The sequence below is a fragment of the Erythrolamprus reginae genome, chromosome 2 (genome assembly GCF_031021105.1).
Source record: "Erythrolamprus reginae isolate rEryReg1 chromosome 2, rEryReg1.hap1, whole genome shotgun sequence".
Classification (NCBI taxonomy): Eukaryota; Metazoa; Chordata; class Lepidosauria; order Squamata; family Dipsadidae; genus Erythrolamprus; species Erythrolamprus reginae.
Window position 1 is genome coordinate 3994509 of NC_091951.1, and position 15838 is coordinate 4010346.

At 40.0% G+C, this 15838-nt stretch overlaps 2 protein-coding genes across 3 annotated transcripts in view; both read left to right on the forward strand.

Moving 5' to 3' along the window:
* LOC139162880 (zinc finger protein 721-like) overlaps positions 1 to 15838 on the forward strand; it is a 154659-nt gene that overhangs the window by 74015 nt on the left and 64806 nt on the right. Inside the window, exon 1 of one of the 2 annotated variants that reach the window (XM_070743771.1) lies at positions 15363 to 15434. The exons of the other annotated variant lie outside the window; for it this stretch is intronic. The gene's annotated coding sequence lies outside the window, so the exon portion shown is untranslated. Of the gene's footprint in view, positions 1 to 15362; positions 15435 to 15838 lie in introns of those variants that run through there. 2 annotated transcript variants of the gene reach the window in all.
* On the forward strand, positions 199 to 11528 carry LOC139162908 (protein FAM200C-like). The gene is made up of 4 exons (XM_070743811.1): positions 199 to 443; positions 5141 to 5248; positions 7802 to 7987; positions 9579 to 11528. The coding sequence occupies exons 2-4, from the start codon at positions 5215 to 5217 to the stop codon at positions 11390 to 11392; spliced, it is 2034 nt and encodes a 677-aa protein (XP_070599912.1). The 5' UTR covers positions 199 to 443; positions 5141 to 5214; the 3' UTR covers positions 11393 to 11528.

Below are 15838 nucleotides of genomic sequence, written 5' to 3' on the forward strand. Positions count from 1 at the left end.
ACCTCTTTCAAAACCTCGTTATCCTTTCCTAAATTTACATCCCTTACAATCGGAATCACCAACCAGAAGGTGGCTTCTCTTTTTGGATACCTCGCTGCTCTTGGGTGACTGATGTGTCATCCGTGATTTTGTGGGCGGGCAAGGGGGCGTTGCACGACCCAGATCCTCCGCAGGGGAGGGGAGGGGAATCGGAGGTTTGGAGGGAGAGGGGAAACCCGCCCCATAACTGCTCTTGGCTGTGCAGGGGGGGGGGGAGATCCCACGAATGGGGGAGGTGGGAGGAGAGAAGGAAGCCTAAAGGGATCCCCTGCTCACATCTCCATTGAGATTCAGATTCCGAGCCTGGGAGGATCTTTGGAGAGAGCCAGCGCAGACCAGTTGACCAGCGGTGCCAGTGGCTGGAAGATCCCGTCTGACCATAGGAGAAGCAGGAACAACTCCAGGTCAGAGAAGCCTCTTTGGGGGAATACAAAGAGATCTTCACACGGTTGAATTCTTCTATTTCTCCCTGATGGGGTTTTGGAGATGAATAATCCGGGTAGATATTTAGAGAACCTCATTAGCGGAATTGTTCTTGTGTCCTTCCAAAGAGTTTCTCGTTTGGAGCGAATCTCCCATTGGGTCTCATTGATGGCCACTGATGGACACAAGGGATTTGTGGGCTGAAAATACAATCCAAATTCCTTTTTGTCCTGTCCTCTTAACTGCTCTTTTTTTTTCTTTTTTAATTTTTTTTTAAATTGAATTTTTTGAAACAAATAACAAACAAACATACACACAAAAAATAGACACATCATACAATACATACAAGCAGTTTATGGAAACAAATAACAAACAAGCACACACACAAAAATAGACACATCATACAATACATACAAGCAGTTTATGGAAACAAATAACAAACAAACATACACACAAAAAAATAGACACATCATACAATACATACAAGCAGTTTATGGAAACAAACAACAAACAAGCACACACAAAAATAGACACATCATACAATACATACAAGCAGTTTATGGAAACAAATAACAAACAAACATACACACAAAAAATAGACACATCATACAATACATACAAGCAGTTTATGGAAACAAATAACAAACAAGCACACACACAAAAATAGACACATCATACAATACATACAAGCAGTTTATGGAAACAAATAACAAACAAACATACACACAAAAAAATAGACACATCATACAATACATACAAGCAGTTTATGGAAACAAATAACAAACAAGCACACACACAAAAATAGACACATCATACAATACATACAAGCAGTTTATGGAAACGTGTGCATTTTGAATTAAAGTTGCTTTTTGCATGGCCTTTCCTACATTGTCCTCTTTTATTTTGTTTGGTTTTTTTCATTTCTGTTTTTTTCTTCTCTATCCAATTGTATAATTTCCCCCCATATGTTATAATAGTCATTTTCCTGTTTATTTTGCAATTCCATTGTTGTTTTGCACATTCTAGTATCTTTCTCTGATTACCATTTGTTCTGTTGCTATATATTTTTTTTCTTAGAAAAAAATTAAAGAAAATTTATTTGCTTAAATTTTAGGTTCTTCCAGGAATGTGTAGTAATTGGGTGGGTTGCACAAATCTTTCTCCTGATTTGTCTTTCAGAGGGATCCCTAAGAATAAAAAAATCAAGGTCAGGATTTAGCTTTACTAGATAAATGGTCAAAGCAATGGAAACTGCAGTTTAATGTTTCCAAATGTAAAATAATGCACTTGGGGAAAAGGAATCCTCAATCTGAGTATTGCATTGGCAGTTCTGTGTTAGCAAAAACTTCAGAAGAAAAGGATTTAGGGGTCGTGATTTCTGACAGTCTCAAAATGGGTGAGCAGTGTGGTCGGGCGGTAGGAAAAGCAAGTAGGATGCTTGGCTGCATAGCTAGAGGTATAACAAGCAGGAAGAGTGAAATTGTGATCCCCTTATATAGAGCGCTGGTGAGACCACATTTGGAGTACTGTGTTCAGTTCTGGAGACCTCACCTACAAAAAGATATTGACAAAATTGAACGGGTCCAAAGACGGGCTACAAGAATGGTGGAAGGTCTTAAGCATAAAACGTATCAGGAAAGACTTCATGAACTCAATCTGTATAGTCTGGAGGACAGAAGGAAAAGGGGGGACATGATCGAAACATTTAAATATGTTAAAGGGTTAAATAGGATCCAGGGGGGAAGTGTTTTTAACAGGAAAGTGAACACAAGAACAAGGGGACACAATCTGAAGTTAGTTGGGGGAAAGATCAAAGGCAACATGAGAAAATATAATTTTACTGAAAGAGTAGTAGATCCTTGGAACAAACTTCCAGCAGATGTGGTAGATAAATCCACAGTAACTGAATTTAAACATGCCTGGGATAAACATATATCCATCCTAAGATAAAATACAGAAAATAGTAAAAGTGCAGAGTAGATGGACCATGAGGTCGTTTTCTGCCATCAGACTTCTATGTTTCTATGTTTCTAGGATACCTCACTAGGCAAGGGAAGACTGTTCCATTGAATTGGAGATTTTCTAGGAAGACTGTAGTTATCCTTAATTCTCTGTGTCATAGAAATATAGAAGACTGACGGCAGAAAAAGACCTCATGGTCCATCTAGTCTGCCCTTATACTACTTTCTGTCTTTTATCTTAGGATGGATATATGTTTATCCCAGGCATGTTTAAATTCAGTGACTGTGGATTTACCAACCACGTCTGCTGGAAGTTTGTTCCAAGGATCTACTCCTCTTTCAGTCAAATAATATTTTCTCATGTTGCTTCTGATCTTTCCCCCAACTAACTTCAGATTGTGTCCCCTTGTTCTTGTGTTCACTTTCCTATTAAAAACACTTCCCTCCTGAACCTTATTTAACCCTTTAACATATTTAAATGTTTCGATCCTGTCCACCCTTTTCCTTCTGTCCTCCAGACTATACAGGTTGAGTTCATGAAGTCTTTCCTGATACGTTTTATGCTTAAGACCTTCCACCATTCTTGTAGCCCGTCTTTGGACCCCTTCAATTTTGTCAATATCTTTTTGTAGGTGAGGTCTACAGAACTGAACACAGTACTCCAAATGTGGTCTCCAAATGTGTGTCTTCTCCTATATTAGTCGTTGGATTTAGCAGAAGGAGACCCAATGCAAAAGAAAGAACTCCCTCTTCAAGCTAGAAGACTTAAGGCGCACAAAGGAATCCCCTCCCTTCAGAGCAAGCCTATGGTTTGCCTTTCACGGAAGACTGACTCTTGGGGGGGCCCACTTTGAGTTGCATTCTGGCTCATTCTCCATCACGAGGGGTCTCTCTTTGTTTTTGGCCTTCATTAAGAGATAATTCCTACACAGGTCATTGCTCGGCCATTTCCAACACCACCTTTCACTGCCGGCATTTTTCTTGGATTTCTGCAATATATAAGTGCTCTGGTGTGCCTTTCGTCCCCTGTCCAATTGTCTTTCCTTTCTTTCACCTATCATATATATTCTCTTCCTTTCATATATCCTCTCCTCTAAGTTCACTTTTATCCTTATATATATTACCACATGTCTATTTTTCTTCCTATGTATTTGTGTATTGGACAAATGAATAAAATAAAAAAAAATATCACTAATTTCTTTGGTTTTGAACTGCAGAGGGGGGTGGTGGAGAATTTACTTTTTTTTTTAAATTTATTTTGTCCAATACACAATAATAAACAATGAAGGTTATAGAGGATATAGTAGAGAAGAAATACGAGATATAGGAGAGACTATAGGACAGGGGATGGAAGGCACTCTAGTGCGCTTATGTACGCCCCTTACTGACATAGAAACATAGAAACATAAACTGACGGCAGAAAAAGACCTCATGGTCCATCTAGTCTGCCCTTATACTATTTCCTGTATTTTACTCTACAATGCATATATGTTTATCCCAGGCATGTTTAAATTCAGTTACTGTGGATTTACCAACCACATCTGCTGGAAGTTTGTTCCAAGGATCTACTACTCTTTCAGTGAAATAATATTTTCTCACGTTGCTTTTGATATTTCCCCCAACTAACTTCAGATTGTGTCCCCTTGTTCTTGAGTTCACTTTCCTATTAAAAACACTTCCCTCCCGGACCTTATTTAACCCTTTAACATATTTAAATGTTTCAATCATGTCCCCCCTTTTCCTTCTGTCCTTCAGACTATATAGATAGAGTTCATGAAGTCTTTCCTGATACATTTTATGCTTAAGACCTTCCACCATTCTTGTAGCCCGTCTTTGGACCCATTCAATTTTGTCAATATCTTTTTGTAGGGGAGGTCTCCAGAACTGAACACAGTATTCCAAGTGTGGTCTCACCAGCACTCTATATAGCGGGATCATAATCTCCCTCTTCCTGCTTGTTATACCTCTAGCTATGCAGCCAAGCATCCTACTTGCTTTCCCTACCGCCTGACTGCACTGTTCACCCATTTTGAGACTGTCAGAAATCACTACCCCATAATCCTTCTCTTCTGAAGTTTTTGCTAACACAGAACTGCCAATACAATACTCAGATTGAGGTTTCCTTTTCCCCAAGTGCATTATTTTACATTTGGAAACATTAAACTGCGGTTTCCATTGCTTTGACCATTTATCGAGTAAAGCTAAATCATTTACCATATTACAGACACCTCCAGGAATCTCAACCCTATTGCACACTTTACAGTCATCGGCAAATAGGCAAACCTTCCCTACCAAACCTTCCCCTATGTCACTCACAAACATATTAAAAAGAATAGGACCCAGAACAGACCCTCATGGCACATCGCTTGTAACCTGTCTCTGCTCAGAATACTCGCCTTTTTATCATATAATGAGATGAGTCCACCTAGGAAAATGTCTAATCAAGAATTTTTTACTTTGACTTTTAGTCCCAAAGGTCCTTTTTTCAAGAGGCAACTGGACATTCTAGGTGTTGAAGAAACATCTTGGATGGGAAGTGAAACATCTTCAAAGGAAAACCAGAAAGTCCAGTTGTCTTTTGAAAAAGCACGTTTTGGACAACCATGACCATGGATGGCTGAGAATCCTCATAGACATTTGTGCTTTTAGGATTTGCAGATTGAAGGAGATCTTGCAAATTCTACCGAGTCTGCTTACAACCCTCCTTCCTTCTTTAGGGTCCTGGGTCCTTTGGGGAGGTGGCCATCCATTTCAACGGTGAAGAGTGGTTGCGGTTGCGGTTACCCAAGTCATGTTGGAAACGTCTAAGATGGTGGCTTCCTTAGGTAAGGGCTCCTCTGGAGGGAAATTTAAGTCAGAGCAAGCTGACTTAAATTAGATACTTTATTTACAACTTAGAGCGTTAAAGTCACTCATGCCCTCATCACCTCGAGGTTCGATTACTGCAACGCTGTCTACATGGGGCTACTCTGAAAACTGTTTGGAAACTTCAGATCGTGCAGAATGCGGCCACGCGAGCAGTCATGGGTCTTCCCAGATATATCCATGTTTCATCAACACTCTGCGGCCTGCATTGGTTGCCGATTGGTTTCTGGACACAATTCATAGTGTTGGTGATGACCTATCAAGCCCTACATGGCATCGGACCAGATTCCTTACGGGACCGCCTTCTGCCACATAAATCCCAGCGGCCGATCAGGTTCCGCAGAGTTGGCCTTCTCCAGGTCCTGTCGACCAGACAATGTCGTCTGGCAGGGCCTAGGGGAAGAGCCTTCTCTGTGGTGGCCCTGGCCCTCTGGAATCAGCTCCCTCAAGAGATTTGAACTGCCCCCACTCTCCTCGTCTTCCGCAAGAGCCTTAAGACCTATCTATATCGCCAGGCATGGAACAATTAGTACATGCCCCCGCTCCTGACCATCAAGAGTTATGTGTGTTTATGATTGTGTAAATGATTGTTTTTAAGATAATGGGTTTTAGTCATAGTTTTAATTATTAGATTTGTACTTATATTGTTTTTATTGTTGTGAGCCGCCCCGAGTCTCCGATGAGGGGTGGCATACAAGCCTAATACATTATTATTATTATTATTATTATTATTATTATTATTATTATTATTATTATTATGTCAGTACTACACAGCAAACGAGATCACTATGCTGGATTTCGTATTTCATCACCAGTCGGGCGCTTCCCAAGCACCTAGGACTGCGTGATGTAGCGGCGAATTATGTTTGCCGATCCCAGTCAAGCGGCCTTTTGCAATTGACAGATGGAGATTTTGTCAATTCCAATGGTTTTCAAATGTCCGCTGAGATCCTTTGGCACTGCGCCCAGCGTGCCAAGTACCACTGGGACCACTTTCACGGGCTTATGCCAGAGTCATTGCAGCTCTATTATTATTATTGTTGTTGTTGTTGTTGTTGTTTTGTTGTTGTTGTTATTATTATTATTATTATATCTAACTTGTTAAAAATGATTTCATTTTTTTTCTTCTTAAATTAATTGCAGTCCCCCTTCATGGTCTTTTAAATAGCCGCTCCGAGTCTTTGGAGAGGGGCGGCATACAAATCTAATTATTATTATTAATAATAATAATAATAATAATAATAATAATAATAATAATTTAGAAGAAAGAAATTACTGTGTGACCAGCAAGGGTTGACTTTCAGTCTTGTGGTCATCCTTGGGTCATAACTGCATAGTCATTGAGAAGAAGTTCAGGGAGAGGATGTTTTTGCTGTTGCAGTTGTCTTACTTGGCAACAAATTTTGTCTTGCTTTGTTTTGGAATGACGTATGTTGTCTTGAGTGCAGGTTGGGTGGGTGATAGTTGAGACAATTTATGTGCCATGTTTTGATGTCAAGTCATGTCTTTGCTTTAAATTTTTAACTGCCAAGAATGAGGGTTAGATGAGCAACTATGGCAGTCTTTCGGACCAGAATATCTCCGGGACCACCTTCTGCCGCACGAATCCCAGCGACCGATTAGGTCCCACAGAGTTGGCCTTCTCCGGGTCCTGTCGACTAAACAATGTCGTCTGGCGGGTCCCAGGGGAAGAGCCTTCTCTGTGGCGGCCCCGACCCTCTGGAACCAGCTCCCCCCTGAGATTAGAATTGCCCCCACCCTCCTTGCCTTTCGTAAACTCCTTAAAACCCACCTCTGTCGTCAGGCATGGGGGAACTGAAATAACTTCCCCAGGCCTATATTGTTTATGTATGGTGTGTTGTGTGCATGTTTTGAAATTATGGGCTTTTAGTTTAAATTATTAGATTTGTGTTACATATTGTTTTGCTACTATTGTTGTTAGCCGCCCCGAGTCTACGGAGAGGGGCGGCATACAAATGTAATTAATAGTAGTAATAATAATAATAATAATAATAATAATAATAATAATAATAACTAATGCCATCACTCTACTAAACAAATAATCCCCTCAACACTGTCAGACTTTCTACTAAATCTGCACTTCTATTCTACTAGTTTTTCTCATCATTCCTTTCACCCATTTCCTCCCATGTTGACTGTATGACTGTAACTTGTTGCTTATATCCTAAGATTTTTATTAATATTGATTGCTTCTTCATTGCTTATTTGACCCCTATGACAATCATTAAGTGTCGTACCACATGATTCTTGACAAAAGGTATATTTTATTTTATGTACGCTGAGAGCATCTGCACCAAGACAAATTCCTTGTGTGTCCAATCACACTTGGCCAATAAAAATTCTATTCTATTCTATTCTAATAATTAATATCCATGCTGTCATTTCCCTTGTCCCTTTCTCTGCAGATGTTCAGTGGTAGATAAATGTATGCATAAGGACACCAAAGTGGACGCTGTAGATTATTCTAATCTATTTTTTTCTTCCCCTGCAAGCATTTGATGCCCAGAAGAAGGAAAATGACCAAGAACCAAATTTAGTGCCATTGAAAATAATCAAAATTGAAATTCCTGAAGAGACACCTCCAAATAAGTGGGGATGGATGAAACCTGAAAAGAAGTTCGATTGGAGGGAAAACTCTATTCCTGAACGTGTGGAAATGGATTGTTTCCGGACTCAAGGTGATTCCAACAAAAATATGGGGAAATTTCAAAGTAGAAAAAGATTGAAAATAAACCCCAAATTTAGTAATAATTGCAAATCTGGAAACAGCTCCAACAGTATTAAGTTGAAGTGTTGGTTACGACATTTAAAGCCCTGCATGGCATTGGACCAGAGTACCTCCGGAACCAACTGCTACCGCACAAATCCCAGCGACCGATAAGGTCCCACAGAGTTGGCCTTCTCCGGGTCCCATCGACTAAACAATGTTGTTTGGCGGGCCCCAGGGGAAGAGCCTTCTTTGTGGCGGCCCCGGCCCTCTGGAATCAACTCCCCCCGGAGATTAGAACTGCTCCCACACTCCTTGTCTTTACTTAAATTACTTAAGACCCATCTATACCGCTAGGCATAGGGGAGTTGAGATACCTTTCCCCCAGGCTTTTTTATATTTATGTTTGGGTATGTATATGTTGTTTGCTTTTTTAAATATGATAGGGTTTTATGTGCTTTTTAATATTAGATTTGTTTTTGCTGGAATATTGTTTTTATTATTGTTGTGAGCCCCCCCCCCCCCCCGAGTCTTCGGAGAGGGGCGGCATTCAAATCTAATAAATTGAATTGAATTGAATTATTATTTGACCACCAAATTTGAAGCAAACAGGTGCAATTCATTATTTTATACAGCCCCTCTGTTCTTCTGTGCAAAGCGGAAAAAACAAGGTAGATGACAACCATCTGGACTTTGTCCTAACCCAACAATGGAGACCAAGATACTGCTTAATGGACCATTTGGCTTGGGTGGCTGATGTCTAAAGCCATGTCCAATGTTTGTAATCCAGTATTATTTGTCCCACATATCTATCTATCTATCTATCTATCTATCTATCTATCTATCTATCTATCTATCTATCTATCTATCTATCTATCTATCATCTACCTACCTACCTACCTACCTATCTATTCATTTAATTTGTATGCCGCCCCTCTCCGCAGACTCGGGGCAGCTCACAGCAACAGAAAACAATATATAATACAAATTCAATAATTAGAAAGCTAAAAACCCATAATTTAAAAAACATGCACACAACATACCATACATAAACAGTATAGGCTTGAGGAAGTTATCTCAGTTCCCCCATGCCTGACAGCAGAGGTGGGTTTTAACAAGTTTACGAAAGGCAAGGAGGGTGGGGGCAGTTCCAATTTCAGGGGGGAGCTGGTTCCAGAGGGTCGGGGCCACCACAGAGAAAGCTCTTCCCCCGGGACCCACCAAACGACATTATTTAGTCAACGGGACCTGGAGAAGGCCAACTCTTTGGGACTTAACCGGTCGCTGGGATTCATCTCATTAAATTATCAGATATTAGAAACATAGAAACATAGAAGACCTCCTGGTCCATCTAGACTAACCTTATACTATTTCCTGTATTTTATCTTAGGATGGATCTATGTTTATCCCAGGCATGTTTAAATTCAGTTACTGTGGATTTACTAACCACGTCTGCTGGAAGTTTGTTCCAAGGATCTACTGCTCTTTCAGTCAAATAATATTTTCTCATGTTGCTTTTGATCTTTCCCCCAACTAAAACATGTTTTTTTTAATGGTCCTAGGAACCGAGACAATGAAACGCGTAGAGAAGAAGGCTAAGAAGAGAAAATATATTGAGGATTTTTTACAGTATGGTTTTACCTCAGTAGTTACAGCAGGAATTGAGAAGCCGCAATGCGTTATTTGTAGTAAAGTTCTCTCAGCCGAATCTATGAAGCCCAACAAACTGAAACGCCATTTTGATAGCAAGCATGCAAACTTTGTCGGCATGGACCCCAACTATTTTAGAAGCAAAGCTGATGGGCTCAAGGAAGCCGTACTTGACACTGGTGGCAAATGCCGCAACCAAAACAAAGCAGCCGTCGAAGCTTCGTATTTGGTGGCACTCAGAATCGCCAGAGCTATGAAACCTCACACCATTGCTGAGGATTTACTGTTGCCAGCAGCCAAAGACATTGTTCGCGTGATGATCGGAGATGAATTTGTTACGAAATTGAGCGCAATTTCCTTATCCAACGATACTGTCCGCAGGAGAATAGATGACATGTCTGCTGATATCCTTGATCAGATAATCCAGGAAGTTCAATCTGCTCCACTTCCAATATTTAGCATCCAGCTTAACGAATCTACGGACGTCGCAAACTGTTCACAGCTACTGGTTTACGTGAGGTATATTGCTGATGGTGACTTTAAAGACGAGTTTCTTCTTTGCAAACCTCTTGAAACAACAACTACTGCACACGATGTATTTGACACAGTTGGCTCGTTTCTGAAACAGCACAACATCTCTTGGGGAAAGGTTTGTGGTGTTTGCACAGACGGGGCTTCGGCTGTGCTAGGATGTCTATCTGGATTTCAACGTTTGGTAATGAGTGAGTCACCAAACGTTATCGGAACTCATTCTATGATTCATTGGCAAACGTTAGCCACAAAGACACTGCCACAAGAGTTACAAGAAGTAATGAAAAGAGTCATAAGTTCTGTCAATTTTGTAAAGGCAAGCAATTTAAACAGTCGACTGTTTTCGCAACTGTGCAGTGCGTTGGAGGCGCCGAACAATGCTCTGCTATTTCACACTGAAGTGAGATGGTTGTCGAGAGGAAAAGTTTTAAAACGTGTTTTCGAGCTTCGTGATGAACTCAAGGCGTTTTTTAATCAGAAAGGAAGGCCGCAGTTCGAAGCGCTTTTCAGCGACAATAGCGAACTGCAGAAAATAGCTTATTTGGTCGACGTCTTTGATATCTTGAATGAGTTAAATTTATCACTGCAGGGGCCAAACACAACATGCCTTGATTTGTCTGAAAAGATCCAATCGTTTCAAATGAAACTTCAGCTTTGGCAAAAGAAATTGGCTGAGAATAAAATTTACATGTTGCCTACTTTATCTGCTTTCTTTGAGGAACATGACATTGAGCCAGACGAAAGGATTACGATGATAATTTCTGTGAAGCAACACTTGCACACGCTGGCAGGTGAGATTTCATCCTACTTTCCAAATCTACCTGAAGTCCCTTTTGCACTTGCCAGAAGCCCATTCACAGTAAACGTTGAAGATGTTCCCGAGACAGCACAGGAGGAGTTCATAGAACTTATTAACAGCGATGCAGCAAGAACTGATTTCGCTACAATGCCAGTTACAAAGTTCTGGGTCAAGTGTTTGGCGTCCTATCCCGTTCTGTCTGAGATTGTGTTGCGCCTTCTTCTTCCCTTTCCAACGACGTATCTTTGTGAAACAGGGTTTTCCAGCTTGTTGGTCATCAAGTCTAAATACAGACGTAGACTTCTCGTGGAAGATGATATCCGTTGTGCTCTTGCAAAGACTGCCCCGAGGATTTCAGATCTGGTGAGAAAGAAGCAATCTCAATCTTCACACTGATGTCGGCTTTTTACGCGTACTGTCGCAAAGGGTAGCAACGTAGTTTAGTATTGTTATATTAAGACTGGGACCGATGCTACACCGTGCTTCAAGAAAAAATTTCATTTGTTTTTAATTAGAAATAAATATTTTACAATATATAATTACATATTGCTTTTGTGATTAATCACTATGCTTTAATTGAATTAAAAAATGCACAGGAAGCAAACCTCATGCCAGATGCACGCGCCCAACCCCTGCCCATGCACCCCACCCAAACCCCGCCCAGAGGCGTCCTGGTAAAGGCAGACCCCTCTCTGCCGGGGAGGGTGAAAAAGTGGTCTACCGAGCCCACTAACAGTTGGGAAACTGGCATATGTGATGGATGTGGCAATGTGGGGGTGGGGGGTTGCACGCATAGGCACAGGGAAGGCACATGAGGGGAAATGAATTATGGGTGTGGGCATGTGTGCTTTTGGTACCCAACGGTAAAAAGGTTCACCAACACCAATAAAGCCGGGGTGGCGCAGCAGGTAGAGTACTGTACTGCAGGCCACTGAAGCTGACTGTAGATCTGTAGGTCAGCGGTTCAAATCTCATCACCGGCTCAAGGTTGACTCAGCCTTCCATCCTTCCGAGGTGGGTAAAATGAGGACCCGGATTGTGGGGGCAATAGGCTGACTCTGTTAAAAAAGTGCTATTGCTAACATGTTGTAAGCCGCCCTGAGTCTAAGGAGAAGGGCGGCATAAAAATCGAATGAATAAATAAATAAACACTGTTAGAAAGTGCTAGAAGGGGGTGGAATGAGTTTACATCTGACTCAGTTTCACGTTGTACAATGATGCCTTAAAAACCATGGAATGAGAAAAGCATTAGTAAGGTAGATTACTAATTAAGAAGCAAACAATTAAAATATGGGAACAATGCTTATAAAATCCTGGATTTTTAAATTAAAATAGAATAGAATTTTATTGGCCAAGGGTGGTTGGAATTTGTCTTGGTGCATATGTTCTCGGTGTACATAAAAGAGAAGATACATTTGTCAAGAATCATGAGGCACAACACTTAATGATTGTCATAGGGTACAAATAAGCAATCCAATCATATTGGGAATAGTATAGTACAGTATAGTATAGCATAGTATAGCATAGCATAGCATAGCATTAGTATAGTATAGTATAGTATCAGTATAGTATAGTATTGTATTAGTATAATATAATATAGTATTAGTATAGTATAGTTTAGTACACTATTAGTATAGTACAGTATTAATACAGTATTAGTATAGTATAGTATAATATAGTATTAGTATAGTATAGTATAAGTATAGTATCCTCAAATAAAGCTCATCTGTTTGGAACCCATATCGCATCTCAGACATTAACGCACTTGAAAATGTCCAAAGATACTTCACCAGAAGAGCCCTTCACTCCTCCACTCGAAACAGAATACCCTACGCGACTAGACTTTCAATCCTGGGCCTAGAAAGTTTAGAACTAAGACGCCTTAAACAAGATCTAAGTATTGCCCACAAGATCATATGCTGCAACGTCCTGCCTGTTGGTGACTACTTCAGCTTCAACCACAACAACACAAGAGCATACAACAGATTTAAACTTAATATTAACCGCTCCAAACCTGACTGTAAAAAATATGACTTCAGTAACCAAGTTGTCGAAGCGTTGAACTCATTACCGGACTCCATAGTATTATCCCCAAACCCCCAACACTTTACCCTTAGATTATCTACGGTTGACCTATCCAGATTCCTAAGAGGTCAGTAAGGGGCGAGTACAAGTGTACTCAAGTGCTTTCCGTCCCCTGTCCTATTGCTCTCCTATATCTCCTATACCTTTCTTCTATTCCTATATCTCTTCTTCTATTCTTTCATTGATATGTTTTATTCCTATATCTTCTCTTCTCTTCTTTCTTAGATATATTTTACTATGAGTATATCCTCTATAACCTTCATCATGTATTTTACTATGTGTATATAGATATATACCCGCTAAAACATACATTGTGTATTGGACAAAATAAATAAATAAATAAATGAAATAAAGTATTAGTATAGTATAGTATTAGTACAGTACTAGTATAGTACAGGACAGGACAGAATTCTCTATTGGCCAAGTGTGATTGGACACACGAGGAATTTGTCTTGGTGCAGATGCTCTCAGTGGACATAAAAGAAAAAGAGATATTTGTCAAGAATCATGTGGTGCAACACTTAATGATAGTCCAGGTACAAATAAGCAATCCAATCATATTGGGGTTAGTATAGTATAGTATTAATATAGTATAGTATCAGTATAGTATAATATTAATATAATATAGTATTAGTATAGTATAGTATTAGTATAGTATAAGTATAGTATTAATATAGTATTAGCATAGTATAATATAGTATTAGTATAGTATTAGCATAGTATAATATAGTATTAGTATAGTATTAGCATAGTATAAGTATAGTATTAGTATAGTATTGGTATAGTATAAGTATAGTATTAGTATAGTATAATATTAGTATAGTACTAGTATAGTACAGGACAGGACAGGACAGAATTCTCTATTGGCCAAGTGTGATTGGACACACGAGGAATTTGTCTTGGTGCAGATGCTCTCAGTGGACATAAAAGAAAAAGAGATATTTGTCAAGAATCACGTGGTGCAACACTTAATGATAGTCCAGGTACAAATAAACAATCCAATCATATTGGGGTTAGTATAGTATAGTATTAGCATAGTATAGTATCAGTATAGTATAGTATTAATATAATATAGTATTAGTATAGTATAGTATAAGTATAGTATAAGTATAGTATTAGTATAGTATAATATAGTATTAGTATAGTATTAGCATAGTATAATATAGTATTAGTATAGTATTAGCATAGCATAATATAGTATTAGTATAGTATTGGTATAGTATAAGTATAGTATAGTATTAGTATAGTACTAGTATAGTACAGGACAGGGCAGAATTCTCTATTGGCCAAGTGTGATTGGACACACGAGGAATTTGTCTTGGTGCAGATGCTCTCAGTGGACATAAAAGAAAAAGAGATATTTGTCAAGAATCACGTGGTGCAACACTTAATGATAGTCCAGGTACAAATACACAATCCAATCATATTGGGGTTAGTATAGTATAGTATTAGCATAGTATAGTATCAGTATAGTATAGTATTAATATAATATAGTATTAGTATAGTATAAGTATAGTATTAGTATAGTATAATATAGTATTAGTATAGTATTAGCATAGTATAATATAGTATTAGTATAGTATTAGCATAGCATAATATAGTATTAGTATAGTATTGGTATAGTATAAGTATAGTATAGTATTAGTATAGTACTAGTATAGTACAGGACAGGGCAGAATTCTCTATTGGCCAAGTGTGATTGGACACACGAGGAATTTGTCTTGGTGCAGATGCTCTCAGTGGACATAAAAGAAAAAGAGACATTTGCCAAGAATCACGTGGTGCAACACTTAATGATAGTCCAGGTACAAATAAGCAATCCAATCATATTAGGAACTAATCAATATAAATTGTAAGGATACAAGCAACAAGGTCACAGTCATATATGGGAGAAGATGGGTGATGGGGATGACGAGAAGATTAATAGTAGTTAATAAGCACTACTCGGGTGATACTAGGGACCTAGAGAAACCTCCAGGTGGCCCCAATGACTCTCCAAAAGGATGCAAACGATAAGCTGCCTGCAAGGAATCTACATCCTCCCACGAGCTCCCAAAAGGACGGAAGCCGCATTGGATCTCCGCCTGGATTCTCTCGCTGCCCTTCAATAGCCTCTAAAGCTGCCTCCACGGCCGCGATTTCCCGCCAGATGCCAGCAGGGGGCGATCTCTTGGCTGTCGACTGACGGCGCCACTGCGCACGCTCCGCACCTTCAGCTGGGTCGTGCTGAGAGTTGCTTCCTGGGAATCTGCTGTGGGCGGGCAAGAGGAAGTTACGCCACTCAGGGGAGGGGAGGAGCTCCCGACGGTTGGAGAGAGCGGGAAACGCGCCTCAGAACTGCTGTTGCCTGCGCGTGAGGGGAGATCTAACAATAGGGCTGGTGGGAGGAGAGGAGGAAGAATAAAGGGATCCCTTGTTCACATCTCCACTCAGATTCAAGATTCCTGGGAGGATCTGTGGAGATCCAGCGGAGACCAGGTGAAAGCTGGGAGATCCCTTCTGAGCCTGGGAGACCAGAGGAGAAGCTGGAAGAGATCCATGTCAGACAAGCTTCTTTTAGGGATCTTCACGTGCTTTAATATCCCCATTTCTCCATGATGGAGTTTTGGGATTAATAATCCGAGTAAATAATTAGCACAATTGCTCCAATGTCCTTCCACAGAGTTTCTCATTGGGAGCCATTCTCCCATTGGGCCTCATTGATCGCCACTGTTGGATATACGGTATTTTTTGCTTCTGTCAGGGTTTCCCAACCTT

What these genes read in the sequence shown, in the direction of transcription:
- LOC139162908 (XM_070743811.1), top strand. Translation starts at nt 5,215, where the DNA reads ATGTTGGAAACGTCTAAGATGGTGGCTTCCTTAG. An exon ending in TAAGATGGTGGCTTCCTTAG is followed by an intron (nt 5,249 to 7,801) that starts GTAAGGGCTCCT and finishes TTCCCCTGCAAG; the next exon opens with CATTTGATGCCCAGAAGAAG. An exon ending in GGATTGTTTCCGGACTCAAG is followed by an intron (nt 7,988 to 9,578) that starts GTGATTCCAACA and finishes TAATGGTCCTAG; the next exon opens with GAACCGAGACAATGAAACGC.